The sequence below is a fragment of the Filicampus tigris genome, chromosome 6 (genome assembly GCF_054856515.1).
Source record: "Filicampus tigris isolate MCC_2025a chromosome 6, RoL_Ftig_1.0, whole genome shotgun sequence".
Classification (NCBI taxonomy): domain Eukaryota; kingdom Metazoa; phylum Chordata; class Actinopteri; order Syngnathiformes; family Syngnathidae; genus Filicampus; species Filicampus tigris.
In genome coordinates this window covers 28,541,039-28,556,048 of record NC_141222.1, presented here as the reverse complement: position 1 = coordinate 28,556,048, position 15,010 = coordinate 28,541,039, and the positions used below count along the sequence as shown (strand labels likewise).

At 47.1% G+C, this 15,010-nt stretch overlaps 2 protein-coding genes across 3 annotated transcripts; one reads left to right on the top strand and one right to left on the bottom strand.

Annotated features, from left to right (window-relative positions):
- Positions 1-1,156: 1,156 nt before the first annotated feature.
- Positions 1,157-5,858, top strand: LOC147146620 (uncharacterized). Of its 2 annotated transcripts, none has more exons than XM_086034726.1 (4): positions 1,157-1,332; positions 2,062-2,426; positions 3,234-3,514; positions 4,493-5,858. In XM_086034726.1, the coding sequence occupies exons 2-4, from the start codon at positions 2,081-2,083 to the stop codon at positions 4,700-4,702; spliced, it is 837 nt and encodes a 278-aa protein (XP_085890852.1). In that variant the 5' UTR covers positions 1,157-1,332; positions 2,062-2,080; the 3' UTR covers positions 4,703-5,858. The 2 variants fall into 2 exon arrangements, with proteins under 2 accessions (XP_085890852.1, XP_085890853.1); XM_086034727.1 differs by having other exon boundaries at positions 1,157-1,547.
- A 1,095-nt stretch (positions 5,859-6,953) lies between these two features.
- Positions 6,954-14,647, bottom strand: cdc6 (cell division cycle 6 homolog (S. cerevisiae)). The gene is made up of 12 exons (XM_086032484.1): positions 14,453-14,647; positions 13,043-13,309; positions 12,178-12,444; positions 11,280-11,479; positions 10,347-10,495; positions 9,723-9,829; positions 9,489-9,628; positions 9,319-9,419; positions 9,176-9,237; positions 8,108-8,274; positions 7,874-8,014; positions 6,954-7,174 (listed from the first exon to the last, which is right to left on the bottom strand). The coding sequence occupies exons 2-12, from the start codon at positions 13,299-13,301 to the stop codon at positions 7,085-7,087; spliced, it is 1,683 nt and encodes a 560-aa protein (XP_085888610.1). The 5' UTR covers positions 13,302-13,309; positions 14,453-14,647; the 3' UTR covers positions 6,954-7,084.
- Positions 14,648-15,010: the final 363 nt, after the last annotated feature.

Genomic DNA, 15,010 nt, shown 5'->3' with positions numbered 1-15,010 from the left:
TAGCAGGCTGTATCCCAAAGTCACTTTGCCAGGGGAAAAAGGGATGCCACTAGTTCAGGGGTGTCAAACTCATTTTTGTCGCGGGCCGGGCCACATCATAGTCGTGGTGTCCCTCGGAGGGCCGTTACGACTGTGAACCCATACAAATGTATGATCGCCTTATGTGGTCTGCACATATACCCAAGAAATTGATGGATAGCTAGTTTTGAAATCAGAAGCCAGTAAATAGTTTGTTCAACTGTTTTTCAATGTATTTCAAAGGAGGGATTTGTAAAAAATACTTGCAATATCTCTTATGTTGTGTTAACAGTGAAGACAATTTCAAAGAAACACATCAAGTCAATCCACATGATTTGCCTTTCGGGGGCCACATAAAGAGATGTCGCGGGCCGGAACTGGCCCCCGGGCCCTGACTTTGACACCGGTGCACTAGTTGAAACGCGGCATTCTGATGAATATCGCGTTTGTGGAATAAGAGTTAAGCAGCCAAAGCGACCCGTTATTAGCCATCTCGGGAGCGGCCATTTTGCCACTTCCTGTCTACTGAAAATGACATCACAGTGGCTCAGGGCTCAGATTCAGAAAACAGGTGAGCCGTAATTGGTTCTTCTAACAGATATTGAACACAAACAGTGGAGCAAAATTTAGACAGATAATGTAACAACACTCAGGCATGTATGCTTTATCTTCTGATCTATCTCCTCTGTCTCCTTGTATATCTGTACGTATTTGTTATTACACTTCACAGTGACTTTTTTAATGATTATTTTTCAGCCCCATTCGAGCGAGACACGTTTTTTTAATCATTCAAATTTGGCAGGGATGTTAACAGCACTCTAATCTGTGGTGTGTCACATTAAGAGACCATTTAGAGTTCATTTACAAGGACTTGCAAAAATGAATCCAAATTGAATATGAAAAGTTGAACACTCAAATGCTTTTCCACTTGACAGAATCAAAGGCTTGAGTCCCACATTTCATCCTGAATAAGAGCTTTTTGGGTTCAAATGAGACGATTACTTTAGTTGGTGACATTTTGGTTTGTAGTGAGATTTTTTTGCAAAGGATCAATTAGTTCCTTGGCCTAATAAAGGTTCGTGTGTTTTATTTGGGAAGCCCCATGTCCTATCCTTTCATCCCATACGCTGAAGGTCAAAACCGGAAGTTGCTTACTCCACTCACGCTATCTTGAGATGCCACTGCTCTCCTCGCGGGTCTGAACAGAACCGAACCGAACCGAACCGCACCGATGCCGCTACAACTTTAGGGGCATTCAGGCGACCCAAGAGGTTCGCAAAGGAGCGGGAACTCCTTCCGGCGAGGAAGTTCTGTGTGAGTGGAACTGTTTGAGTTCGCTTCCGTCGTCGTCGTCGTCGCCATTGAAGCGCATCGCTGTACAGTATTTGCAAATCGGCTGAACGGCGGGCGGGAACGGTTCGTTCGTTGAGCGATTCAAAAGCGTTCAAGACCTCAACACTGCTTATGAAGGACGTTTTGTCCTCCTGAAAAAGACCACCATCGTTTGCCTAATACCGCGGCCAGCTCAGGTAAACAATCAATAATGGATGTTGTTTCCATTGACAGCTGACAGGTGGCGGGTCACGTGATAGCGCGTGTACTAGATCCACTTAGCTGAGTTCGGCTAATCGGGGGGCGTGGCCTTGATTGTACCTGGCAGGTGACGTCACCTTAGACCGCATGCCGTAAACCACTGCAAAGGATCTAAGAAGAAAAAACAGCGCTCCTACCTCTTTTTTTTTTTTTAACTACAGCATTTACTGACATGTTAGAGACCAAACCAGTAACCGAATCAAAATTTATGCCTGTGCGTTTTTTGCACTATCAATTTGAAATAATGTCCCGTTTTGGAATGAAGGGATGGACATTAAACCATATTTATTTGAAAATCGAATTAATTGATTGATGGACAAAGTCATCGAGAGATGAATCGATTATCAAAACAATTGTTAGCAGCAGCCCTGACCCTGTGTGTTTATAAATCTTTCTGACCGCGTACCGTACACTGAGAGGTTTCTTCGTCTCACGTTTGCATCGTTGCAGCCGCGCCGCACCCGTCGCCATGGTGACCAAGAAAGTCAGAACAGAGTACATGAAGAAGTTCCGGGAGCCCGTGTGGGAGACCTTCTCCAAATGCTACGAGGACTCGCTCAGGTACCGCCTGACCCGGCGGCTGGTGGAGCAATCGCACAAGCCCTGGTTCTGGGAGGGCTTGCGCGGCGGCTCCGTGCTCTCCAGCGGCCAGTCCACGCCCAGGGCCACCGAACCCCGGCCCGGATGCAACCGGGTGGCGCCGCTGCCCGCCGCTGACGAGACAAGCCCGCTGAGGGGGCGTCCTGATGCCGGGCCGCTGTTGGAGGAGCAGGAAGCGACGGAGGCGGCAAGTGCCGACGCCGCGCCACCGACGGGTGAGAGAACGCAGCGAGGTGGCCTTGCAAAGCGCGGGGGGAACGTTTCTGTGGGAAGTCGAGCCGAGGACAAGTTGGAAACGTTACGGTTAAGACTTAGCTTTGGGCCTCGTTTGAATTCGGGCGATTCCGGTTCCTCCATCTCTCCGTTGTCATTTTTTTTCATTGGGGAGGGGGGGGCGGCGGGCCTAAATGTTTGTTTCATTAACTTTTGTACTCTTTATGATTTTCTCAATGGATATTTTTGACAAATATATTCATATCAAACATTTCAACTTTTTACGACTATCCACACGAGAACTTTATTTTTTGGGAGCACCTCAAGAAAATACAATAGCTTTGGCGCATGCTACTTAACACCCATTAATGGGCAAGCCAAGCGTGCAAATAAAACGGACGAGGACGAGAAGTCTTTTCAAAAGGACGAACGAACTAAGCACAGACGGAAGCAGTATCACGAGACTGATTGATGTTGTCCTCGCCAACCTTTTCGAAACCGATTCTCTTGCATAACTGGTTCGGTTCTCCGAAGTAAAAGCAGATGTTTTGCAAATGTCGTCTTTTGGGAGAAAAAAAACAAAATCAGTCTGCTTTCATGAAGGACGGCAGAAATCAGAGAGCCTGAAATCAAAGCATTTGGACAAATGGAGGTTTGATTAGCGAAATAGTTGTTGATGAATTGGATGACCGATTTGTTGTCGATTCATTTAAGACGCCTCTCGCCAGCAGGAAGTGATGTGCTGTTCTTTTGAAGTGTCACAAAACGGCATCCGGACAAACGGTCAATGTTGTATGGATTTGCGACAGAAAACGCGGTCTCGGCTCCTCCGAACACGAGCGCGGCCTCCCGCGAGCTGGACACGGACGACGGGCCGGCGGACTCGCCGGACTCCAACGGGAATCCCGCAAAGCCGGCGCTGGTACGCAGGAGACACCGGCGCCGCCGGGACGGTTGCCACAGCAACGGGTTGCCCACCGACCGCAAACCGGAGCGGGCCAAGAGCCAACCGCCACCGGGGGGCGCCATAGACAACATGCGGCGCCGGTGCGAAGACGCGCACGCCGGGAAAGCCGCAACGCCCAACAATGTAAGTTCTTGACTCAGCAAAGCCAGTGCTAAGCTAACGTCGGGCCCGACCGATGCCGATTTCAATATGCGGCACGTCAAGGGGTTTTTTTTGCTTAGTTTTTTTTCCTCCCCATTTTTTTCGTAGAGGGCGTATGGTGAACCTTTATAAGCTTTTTTTTTTTTTGAAGAATGTTTGGAGTTTCAATTTCTTTAATGCCAATGGTTATACAGGGCCGAGTGTAAATTGTGAGTCATTTTTCTTTTCTGGTCCCTTAGTGCTTAAAACAACAAAAATATGAATTACAGACAAAAAAGAAAATGTCGTTTGATCTTGTCATAATGTTTCAACAAAAAAAACAATACAAAAAAATCATTTGATCGCTCTATTGGAAGTAAATCTGTGCCATCGAACTTTGAATTCAAATTTCTAACTGAATTTTTTTTCGCATCAAAATTCCTACCGGGATTTTTTGAGCGTTGAAATTCAACATGTAGAACAATTCGACATCTCAAACAATCCAGTGTAAAAATAAATAAATAGGAGTCACATGACCAGCGGCGCAAAACCCGATCGGTTGGACGTTGGATGAATTGAGACGCAGATCGATTGGACGCCCGTATTTTGCAAGTGAATTTTTTTTGCAGCCAAACACTGGATTTTTTTTTTTTTTCTAGATTGAATATTTTGTGACATTTACTTTTCCCTGTTCAATTTCAATTCTGTAAAAAATTCAGTTATTCAGAATTTTGATGCAAAAAAATAAAGCAGTGTTGGAAATCCAAACTCTGATGGCACAGATTTACTTCCATAGAGCAATCAAATGATTTTTTTTTTTTTTTTTTTTTTTTGAAACATGACAAAATCCAAAAGACAATAGCAATTTTTGGTTGTTTTTTTTTTTGGGCACACATTCATTTTTATATCGCTCGGGCGGGCCCGACACGCCATGAACGGATGTGACTAAACAAACAACGGTGAACGGCCGCCCGCCTCCAGGGCGAGCGTCGCGACGCAAGCGTCCAGACGCCGCCGTCGCCGCCGCGTCCTCCCGACAAGCGGCCGGCGAGCGCCGATGGCCGGCGCGCTCGCTCGGCCGACCCGGACAAGCTGCGACGCCGGCGTCAGTTGACCGCCTCCTCCATGACGGCGGCGGACGAGCGCTGGGTGACGGAGTACATGCGCTGCTTCTCCGCACGCGTCGGGTAGACGCCAGGCCGCGCCGCTTAAAGAAAGAAGAAAATAACCCCCAAACTTCGGAGGGATCCTCACAACAAAACGTCCAAAGCACATTTCTACTCCGCGTCGTCAACATTCCACACGTTTTCTATCCAAATCCTATGCGTGCCATTTTGATGGCAGAATGAGAAATTCTTACCAAATGGTAACAAAAAATGTATTCCGGACCAACAGAGGTGCGCATTTGACCCGAGTTTGCCGCTAGGTCATTTTTTGTAGTGTGAAGACTCCAAGCTTTTTTTTTTTTTGCAATGATTTTACTTGAAATCAATGTGCATTGTCCTGTTCCTTCTGCTCTGTGCGGTCTGACCACTGGAGGGCACTAGAGGGCCCAATCACATTTTGAAGATGACACACCAAGAAGACTCAGCTGCAGCCTTAAGATTTGTTTTCTGTAGCGCTCGAGTATTCTTCGACCCTAAGCGCCGTCTGACCGTGTTGCTCCACCATTTGTGTTCAAATACCACTTGTCTCAAGGCTTGTTCGCATGAAATCGACGCTAGTCTCGTTAGCCCAGCTATGACGTTTGACGTGATGTTTTAGCATGAAGCTAGCGGACTTCCAGAAAGGATGCGTTGGGTCCATTTCGGTTCCATGCACAGCGCGTCATTTTCTGGCTTTGGTGTTTGGGCTGACGCAAGCGTCAGAATGGGTGGCCTCGGGGTTTTTATGACAGCGGATGCCCACGAGCCTACCTTGAAACCCTACTTCAAAATCATGATCATACGTTAAAAAAAAAAAAAAATCATTGGAAGCACTGGCCGTCATTTCAAACCCTCCCCCTAGTTTGAAACCCTACTTAGAAAAAGTAACCCAACTTTGAAACCCTGCCCCTTCTTTGAAACGCTAACTTTAATCTGAAACGACAGGCCTCAATTGAACCCCTAGTCGGAAAGCCGACCACTAATTTAAAACCCTATTTGAAACAGGGACCCTACTTTAAAAGCCAAACCCATCTTTGAAATGTTGAAGGGGGAGTCAACCCAAAGCCCAAATTGTTTTCCCAAGAATGCGTTCTATGCAAGCACTTCAGTCGAAACGAGGCAATATGATTAATATGAAATATGAGTTCCCTACCTACACCGTTTTTCGCAATCTTTGGGGGCGGCCATTTAGTCCCGTCTGTCGACTGTAAATGACATCACAACAGCTCGGGTAAGGACCAATCGCGGCTGGCCTGTTTTCTGAAACCGAGCCGCGATTGGTCCTTACCCGAGCAGTCGCGATGTCATTCTCAGGGGACACAAGTGACAAAATGGCCGCCCCCAAAGACAGACGGCTAAAAAGGTACGGATCGTTCCGTCCCCAAGACGGAATGCCCAGTTCTGAAAAACAGAGGGGGGTGGGGGGGTCAATTCCACACGAGTTTGCTGTCAGTGGGAAACACTGTAGCGCTACGCAATTTTTCTTTTTAGTGACCAAGTAACACTTTTATTTAAAAGGAGCACAAGGTTACTGCGTCGACAAATTTTTCCTATATAAAATGTGTTGTTTACTGTACCTATTTTCATCCCAAGGGGAAATTTGGAACATTGTTGCACTAAATCGCCCAATTTTCATTTGGTAATGAGGTCAAATTATGAAGCAAAACTAAATGTATTTCTTAATTTTATTGTTTGTAATGATCATCCAAATATCGAGGTGACTACTGATTGTATCATGACACATTTGAAAATGTTACATTTTATTTCTCTCACTCGATGGTTGATCCTTTAGTTCAAATTCATACAATGATTGTTATTTTGCACCGATTGTAAGGGTGAATTCGGCGCGAAAATCTTTTGGGTGCTAATGCCGACCTCCGGTTTGTGTGTCAACTGCCGCCGCCGTACAAACTATGCAAACGCTCACACCGAGGCGTCTTGAATAAGCCGGACCAACAATGGCGCTTGAATTGAGAAAACCGACGTGAATTTCAAATGTTTGATTGATGACTAGCTTGCAACAGAAGCTAGCGCTAATCGGCACCAACGTTTGTAACCGCAAAGAATGTTTCGACGCTTGGCACAAAACGTGCATTTGGGCAGCTTTGTTTCTTGCCACTTTGGTGCCCGGCAACGCGGCGTCACCGACCGGCCGCGAGTACGCGCTCACATTTGTCCTCCTGAATTTTCATGTTATCGTAAAGAAGATGAATACGAAAAGCATTTCAACAAATCCATCATCTGCTTTTCTGACACAGCCTGCATTTTGACAGCTTAAAATAAATTGGAAAAATGTCTACTTTGAAAAAGTACCACGGTTTATTGACGACAACAAACACGTGGACTTAAAAAAAAGAAAAAATGTCCAACATCCTCCGTAAAAATGAGAATAACCTTTAAAAAGCTAACAAATTGGCGGGGGCAGCGCTCACGGGAGTCCCGCCGCCAGGATGCTTCCGACGAGCGTGCGATCCTTCAGAGCGTTCTCAACAGCCTTCTCGTCGATCTTCAGGAACACCTGAAAACACACACACACAAAGTCAGATTACATAGACGGGGGAAAAAAAAGGCTTCTGACTTGGCTTAGATTGACTATTTTTATTTGTTGAAGTTTCCCCATCTATCGCGTAGAAAGCGGGCATCCGTCACGGAGGCCGCATGCCCAGCTCTGCGGAAAAACCCGGGCCGCCTTCCCCAAAGCCCTTTGAAGACACATTTCCATTCTTTGGCTTTTGAGCCGCCGTGACACCGACACTTTTCTGCTCTCATTTGGGTTTTCGCTCATTTTTCTTCACTTGTTATATTATCGCTATTGTTCCGTCAAGTGCTCAAGCTGTCGCTGTTATGCAATGAGCCGTGGAAATAAAGTTGTTGTATTTGTTGTACGAAGCCCGCCTAACAGCGTTTATGTCGAACATGCCGCAAGGTGTGGCGTACGCCAGGCGCGGAAACGATACATTTGCTCTTGTAATGTGCTATTCAAAAACTGGTCAAACCCACGAAAATTGAAACGAGTCCCGATTCGCCACACGGAGACCATCGTCTCTGAATGATTGATGCAAAGAGTGACGTTTGTTCTTTGAGAGGCTCCGTGACTCCAGACGGGGCGGGGGTGTCAAACAAACAAAACAAAAAAAAAAAAATGCACCGACGCAGGCCAGGTTATTCGATACGTCCGAGAGCTGCAGTAGGCGCCCGGCCAAAAGCGGGCCGTTACCTTGCTGAGTCGAGCTTCTTTGGCCTTCTTGAGAGCGAAGACCCCGCGGCTCTCCAGCAGCGCACAGAGCGACAAACACTCCGACTGGCTGACGCCGCCCACCTGGCGCCGAGCGCACAGCTGGCTGTGAACCTCGTGGAGCTGCGCCAAAGAAACAAGCAAAAAAGGTCAGGGCGCCAAGGCTCGGCAAAAGGTCGCCGGTGTCGCCGCCGCCGCTGTCGTCGTCGTCGTCACCTTGCCCAGGGGCACCTCCTTGCTCTTGCCGGCGCGCAACAGCATCAGCAGGCAGCACACCAGAAGTTTCTGTTGCAGCGGGAAACTTTCGCCGGCGCACGACGCCGCGCGCTCGCCGTACACCTCGGACAGGACGCGCGCCACCTGGGGGACGCCGGCCGACCGCTCTGAAATCACAAGCTCCACGTCAGCGACACGACTTGGACGGAAACACCAACGCGCCACTTGAACGCACCACCTACCCTCGATGGACATCCTTAACGCGCCATGAACAATCATTACAAAACGCAGTCAACGCGCACGCAAAACACCCTGAACGCGAGCGCACGCCACACCCGGAATACACACAAACAAAACCCTGAAAACACAGTCAACACACTGTGTATCTTATGTTTCTTTATGTTGGTTACAATAACAGGTGAAATGATATAGAAGTCATTGTCATGGCTTGTTAGTGCTGACTTGTATTTATGATGTTTTAACGCTAAAGCGACTGCAGAGGGAGGCAAAACAAAAGTCACAAGTCAGCACTAACAATCCATGACAGTAATGTGTTAATAATTTCACACAAGTCGCTCCAGAGTAAAAGTCGCACCCCCGGCCAAACTATGGAAAAAAAAAAAAAAAACCCTGCGACTTATAGCCCGGAAAATACGGTAAACCAAAAATGTGAAGACAAATACATTTCTTTGAAACACTAATTATGCAAGTTCTTTTTGGACCCCCCCCCAAAAAAATCATACCATTAGTTATTATAAAATAAAAATAAAAAATAAGTTGCAAATATATAAATTCAAGTATGATTTCCTTGTGTAAACAGGGTGCTGGACATAAATGCATATTCATCTTTTTTTACGATGATACCAATTTTGTAACCGTGGAGTGTAACAATCTTAATTGAATTTCGATTCATTGCACATTCCTAACTAACACGCACATGAAAAGCAGTCAACACACACTGAACACAAACAACCAAAAGACACGGTCAATACAAACACACACACACATCCACAAAAGGCACACTCACTACGAAGACACGCAACGCAAAGTGCCGACGACGGCGCGGACCTGCGTGGGCGTGCTCGTCCGCCTTCATCCCGCGTTCCGACTCGGCCATCTCGATCGCCCGCCTGCCAACAACACACCAGCGATCCAATCAATCGATCGATCAATCAAATCGACGGATTCCCAGCGCGTCCACCGGGACGGACCTGCAGATGTCCAAAGCCTTCCTGGCGTCTCCCGACACCGCCGAGATTTTCCGAGCGCAAAACTGCACGGCTGCCGCCTGCAAGGCGCCGTCTGCGCATGCCTGACAACAAGAAAAGAAACACGGTAGACACACAGGTTCCAGCGCGCCGGCGCACGGGCGCGGCCGCACCTGCGACAGTCGATCTTGCACGATGGCGCCGAGCTGCTCTCGGCTGTACGGCGGGAAGTTGAGCAGCAGGGGGCGACAGCGAGGCCTGGCCTGAAGGCGGGGCAGGATCCGGTCGGTCAGGTCCAAGGCGTTGGCGATTCCTACGCCACAGAAGGGCAATTTTAGAGAGTGCCTTAAATTCTTGCCGCGTCGATTGGGGAGCAGGGCGGGAGCGGACGGCGGCGGCGTTCGTACCGACGAGACAAAGTCTGGATTTGGGCAGGTGCGGCCACTCGAAGATGGTGTACAGGACGTCCTGCGTTTTGCTGTCCAGCTGGTCCAACTCGTCCAGAACCAACAAGCTGAACGACAACGACGACAACATTTGTCATGGGGAGTGAAGAAGTGGCACCGGCAACTATGTCGAAGGGGGCGGAGGAACATCATTCCGATTTCCCACCATCTCATCGTGTCAAAACGAGGGCCGATTTCAATTATTACCAAAATAATCATGGTTAATATTCTTTTCCTCCCCCCCAAAAAAGAAAGAAAAAAATATATATATATATCGAGCAGCCCTACTTTGGTGTAGTTTTACTTTTAAAAGTTGCTCGACGGCCCCTGGAGAAATCATCTGCGCACTTTGCTAATTCAAACGCCATATTAGTTGTAACGTTCAACAGTTTAATTTTACAAGAAAAGAATCGGTACTCAAGGATCAAAGATAGCTATTGAAACAATCTTTGAATGAAAATAGACTTTTCATTTTTTCCCCACATTCAATTCTAAGATTTTACTCAAGTAAATATCGGCTCCAAGCTTCGGAAAACATTGTAGTTGAAAAAAGACATCAATTGGTCACAGGTTTTGAGTACTCACATGGCGGGTCCGGGCCCGGTCAGGTGTCTCTGCAGACCTTTGCGGCCAGCGGACACGTTCAGCTTGTTGGCTAAAAGCGGGAAAAGGCCGCGCGAGCTGCGCAGGCTCATGCAGTTGACCGCCAGCGTCTGCACCGCCGACAACTCCTCCTAAAGCACAAAACCACGACACCAAGTCAGGCGGTCCCGCGCGGGCCACATTACAACTTCCCCATGCATGCGTTATCCTGGCCAAAAGGGCCACATTTTTGGTCTCGCACACACACACAAAACATCTTCAGGCGACTCCTGGTACTACAGAAGTGTATTGCATTCACTTGAGGAAATGTTTTTCTGAGTAATTATTTTGCTGCGGGGGGGTGGCGGGGACAATGTAACCCCCCCCCCAGTTTTATGGAATAATTTTCAGTTTTTCGCATTCATTCTTTTCTGTTTTTGTGAGTCATTTTTTCTCTGTGATTAGAGCGCAAATAAGTTACACATTCATTCCTTTATTGATGGCGCAAGCTCGTAAGCAGTGTATTAAACCTATATCAAAATAAAATTGATTCAACTAAATATGTCGGCCATGTTTGTTTACGAGCTTGCTCTATCAATAAAGGAATGAATGTGTAATTTATTTGCTCTGTTATGACAGGGAGAAAAAAAAATATTCAGAAAAACAAAAAAATGACTCCGAAAAACTGGGGGGGAAATTTACTCCAAAAAAACAGGGGGAAAAATGTACTCCCAAAAACGGGAAAGAAAATTTACGCAGACCAAAAAAACGGGGACCCCCAAAAAATGACTCCGAAAAACAAGATTTTTTTTCCTCAAGTGAATGCGATCCGTTTCCGTATGATACAACACCTTTCTCCGCAAAAAGGTTGTTGAAAAGGCTTTGATTTCTCCCGCCAATTCGGGGCCGTTTTTTTTTTGCCATGGGAAGCTTTACCTTCATGTGGCGCAGCACCCAGTGGAGGCAGGCCGTCTTGCCCGTCCCGGGCGCCCCGGAGACGTAAAGGCTGCCGGGCAGCCGGCGCGCGGCCGTCTGGGCCAGGAAGCTCCGGACGGCGGCGCGCTCCGCCTCTCGGCACAGCAGCCGCTCGGGCGCCGCCGTGTGCAGCGCCTGCTTGGCGCTCGCCAGGCCGCCCTCTGCCAGGAAAGAAGGAGGAAGGAAAGAAGAAAAAAAGAAATTCTCATTCAGATTCGATGGCCTTTCGCAACCTTTACACGGACGAAACACAGGAGCCGATACAGCCACAACAACCGTTTGCCTTCACATTTGTGCGCTGTAAAAACCGGGCCGCCACAAACCATCCTTTTTGCTAGTCGACTAGTTCGGCTTTCGATCCGGTTTGGACTACATTTCAAAACAAGTTGAGATCCGACTCAGGCTACCCGCGTGGATCAAGGTTAGCGTTTGCTTAGGTGAGATTTGGATTCAATTCAAATCCGGTTTACGCTGTGTTCAAAATAGGTTTTGATCGGGTTCAGACTATTTGAAATGAGTTTCGATCCAACTCTGACTGATTTTGGATAAGGTTTAGTCTGACTTTCAGTCGACTTCAGACTTCCAATGAGTGAGTTACATTTCAAATGAATTCCCATCATGTTTGGACTGCATTTAGATTAGATATGGATTGGAATGATTTTCAATCAGGTTCAAAGCAGTTTGGAGCGGAGTCGGGGCAAATTGAGATCGGGTTGGGCCAGACTTTCAATAAAGTGAATAAATATGAAGGCAAAAGCAAAAAAGGCGTAACGCGGTCGACTGCGCTCACAGTCAACTTTTAGAACTTTGTGTGCTAACGTTTGGCAAAATGAGCCAACAAACGCGCAACAAAACTTACTTCCGGCAAAGAGTCGAGACACGGCCGCCTCCGTCTTGTTGTCCGGGCTCGGTGGCGCCGGGCTTGCGGAGAACAACTCCCGCCGACTCTGCGAAGAGGCGGCGACGGGGGAGGACGCCGTCGGCTTGCGGCCAGCCGGGACGGCGGCGTTTTCGTCAAAGGCTAAACGGCGCGTAGATGCCGCCGCCATCCTCGGAGACGCTTTGCTCTGCTTGGGGGGCGACGCCGCCGACACAGCGGCGTCCATGTTGAGTGCGTTGTCGTCACCTTAAAAAAATAAAAAAAAACATTTTAAAAAATGAAGAAATTTGATGTTAAACTGGGGTTGCTATCTGTATGTTAACCAGTTTCAAGGATCGCAGGTAGCATGGGAACAAATTTGTGCCAATTCAACTGCTTTGTCGGCTCTATGGGGGCAACACTGAATCGATTAATCGACAACTAAAAATGAAATCAATTACCAACTATTTTGAGAATCGATAAATCGTTTTGAGACCTTGCTGGTGGTGCTAATGCAAGAAAGTAAGTGACAGATTAACCTTCAATGAAAAATGGAAAAACGTCAGTTGCAGTTTTTGTTTTTTTTTTCTAAGTAGAAGAAATAGTGCTCCACAGGTTTGGACTGTATAAAGGAATTAATCAATATTATTATTATTTTTTTTTAATGAACAATGGACATTGTGCTGCTCCTAGTTCAGGGGTGCTCAAACTCAGCCCTCCTTTGTTAGCTGTGAACGCAGCAAAATATTTTGGTGTTATCCATTGCTCCTGCTTCCATGTCAGTAGAAGGTGTAAGCATGAAGCTGTTAGATTTGACAAGTCGCCCAGCCTTACGTTGACCAAGGCGTCCTTCAGGTGGACTCACCCGTGCGTTTCCGCGGGCTGAGGGGAAGTCTCGCCGGGGTGGCCGGCGGCACAGGAAGCGCCGTCGCAGCTGGCCGACAAGGCGACGGCGGGGTGGGAGTGGCACTTGGTCGTCCGGGCGACAGCGTGGCGGGCGTCATCTTCTTCCCATCGGGTTGGGCGGGCTCGGGCGGGTTTTTCTTGGGCACCGCCCTGGCGAACTTGCGCCTGGGGAAGGGCAGGCCGGGCTGCGTGTGAGCCTGCGAGCGAGTGCTTGGCATCTTCAAACCTTGAGGGGGGGGGGTCATGGGTGAGCTTCAAGAAATCAGGCCGCATGCACACGTGGTTATCATTTAGAAAAGGATTGATCAAGATCAGACTGTGCGAAATGAGTGTTAAATGTGGTTTGATCAAGTTCAAAAAGAGCTTTACATATATTTCAAACAGATTGAGACCGAGTTTCAATTTAGATTCAATCAGGTTGAGTTTACATGAATCTCATTCAGGTTTAGACTTCCATGGACAGTGCGTGTGTAGGACATTTGTGAGGCCTTGGGAAATTGGTACTTTTTACAGATGTTATTGTTGGAATTATTTGTATCATTATATTTTTTCAATATGATAAGCCAATGTCATTTCGTTTGCCGATGACATGTTACATTTCAAACTATGTGCAAACTCGAGTGTCTAATTTAATATCTTTTGTGAGGCGAAATAGTGTTCACTTGTCAGTAGTTAGACACGTCCATTATGCAGGCATGTCATTTTAAAGGCACCACATTTTCGAATTCCAGTTGTTGCGTGTTAAAAACGAGTTGTTTTCTTGTCTCTGTTAAAGTTTGTCGAAGCGGACTTGCTGTGCACAAATGCAAATGTGCTCCTGTGGTACCCCGAAGCTTTAACAACAAATCGTGTGATGCATTCAAATGACCAATTCAAGGTTAGGTTTGTTGACTTGTTTCGTACACAAAGCAAAGGGGGACTTTTTCAGATCCGGAGCAATTCAAGTCCAACGTACTAATGCGAGACAAAAACATCTTGGGACAAAACTTTGACACAGTCGGCGTTGGCTAATGTTAAAACTCGATGGTCACGATTAGCACTGAAACAAAAAAAAATATAAAGCGCGGGAGATTTTTTTTTTTTTTTTTAAATAATAGTTTGCTTCTTGGCGCCCGATGAAAAGATTTGATAAGCGGTGCCAAAGAAAACCGAACTACTGTTCACTAGGATACGACAAAGCGCAACATGATCAAATAATCAACACCAAATGCCGATCAGACGCAAATAAGTTTGATGCGAACGGGTTCATTGTAAGGCCGAACACAATCAAACAAGAGGCGCTTGCTTGCTTACTTACTTACTTACTTCCGCGTCGATAAAGAAACACACAAGCAAATGTCAGTAACTTTCAATGGGTTTGTAAACTCACCTGGCTTTTACTGAGCGACGTTGGGCGGTGGACTAGAGGTGGGAAAAGTAAAGTTAGGTGTTCTCTTCTGGCGTCGAGCTGCTTCTCGTTTCTTCTCTCCTGGTTTCCGCACGCCAGCAAACACAGCAAACTTTAGCGCCAAATACTCTGCGTGTCCGCAGCTGTTTCCGGCCGGCCTGCCGCTCCCCGATTGGTCCAACCCGCTCCAGCTTCATGCTCATTGGCCCAGCCCCCTGGACACCGGATGTTACGTTTGCAACGGCCATTGAAAACGAGGCGGGAGATTCGACCGCTGCTCTTTTTGCCGCGAACTTTTAGTACGTTTGGTTTCGGAATATTTGAAATGTCACGTAATACATAGTCGGCAAATAGTCAAAATCTGCACATGACGTCCGTTGAACTGTACCATTAAGATTCATTTCAGCACCTTGGGACATTCTTTCAAATACTTTAAAGCGTTTCAAGATTTCATCTGCTATACTTGCCACAGTATAGCAGGATTATAGTACATTTTATTGACCACTTGATGGCGCAAAAATGATTCCAAACAAAGTGTCG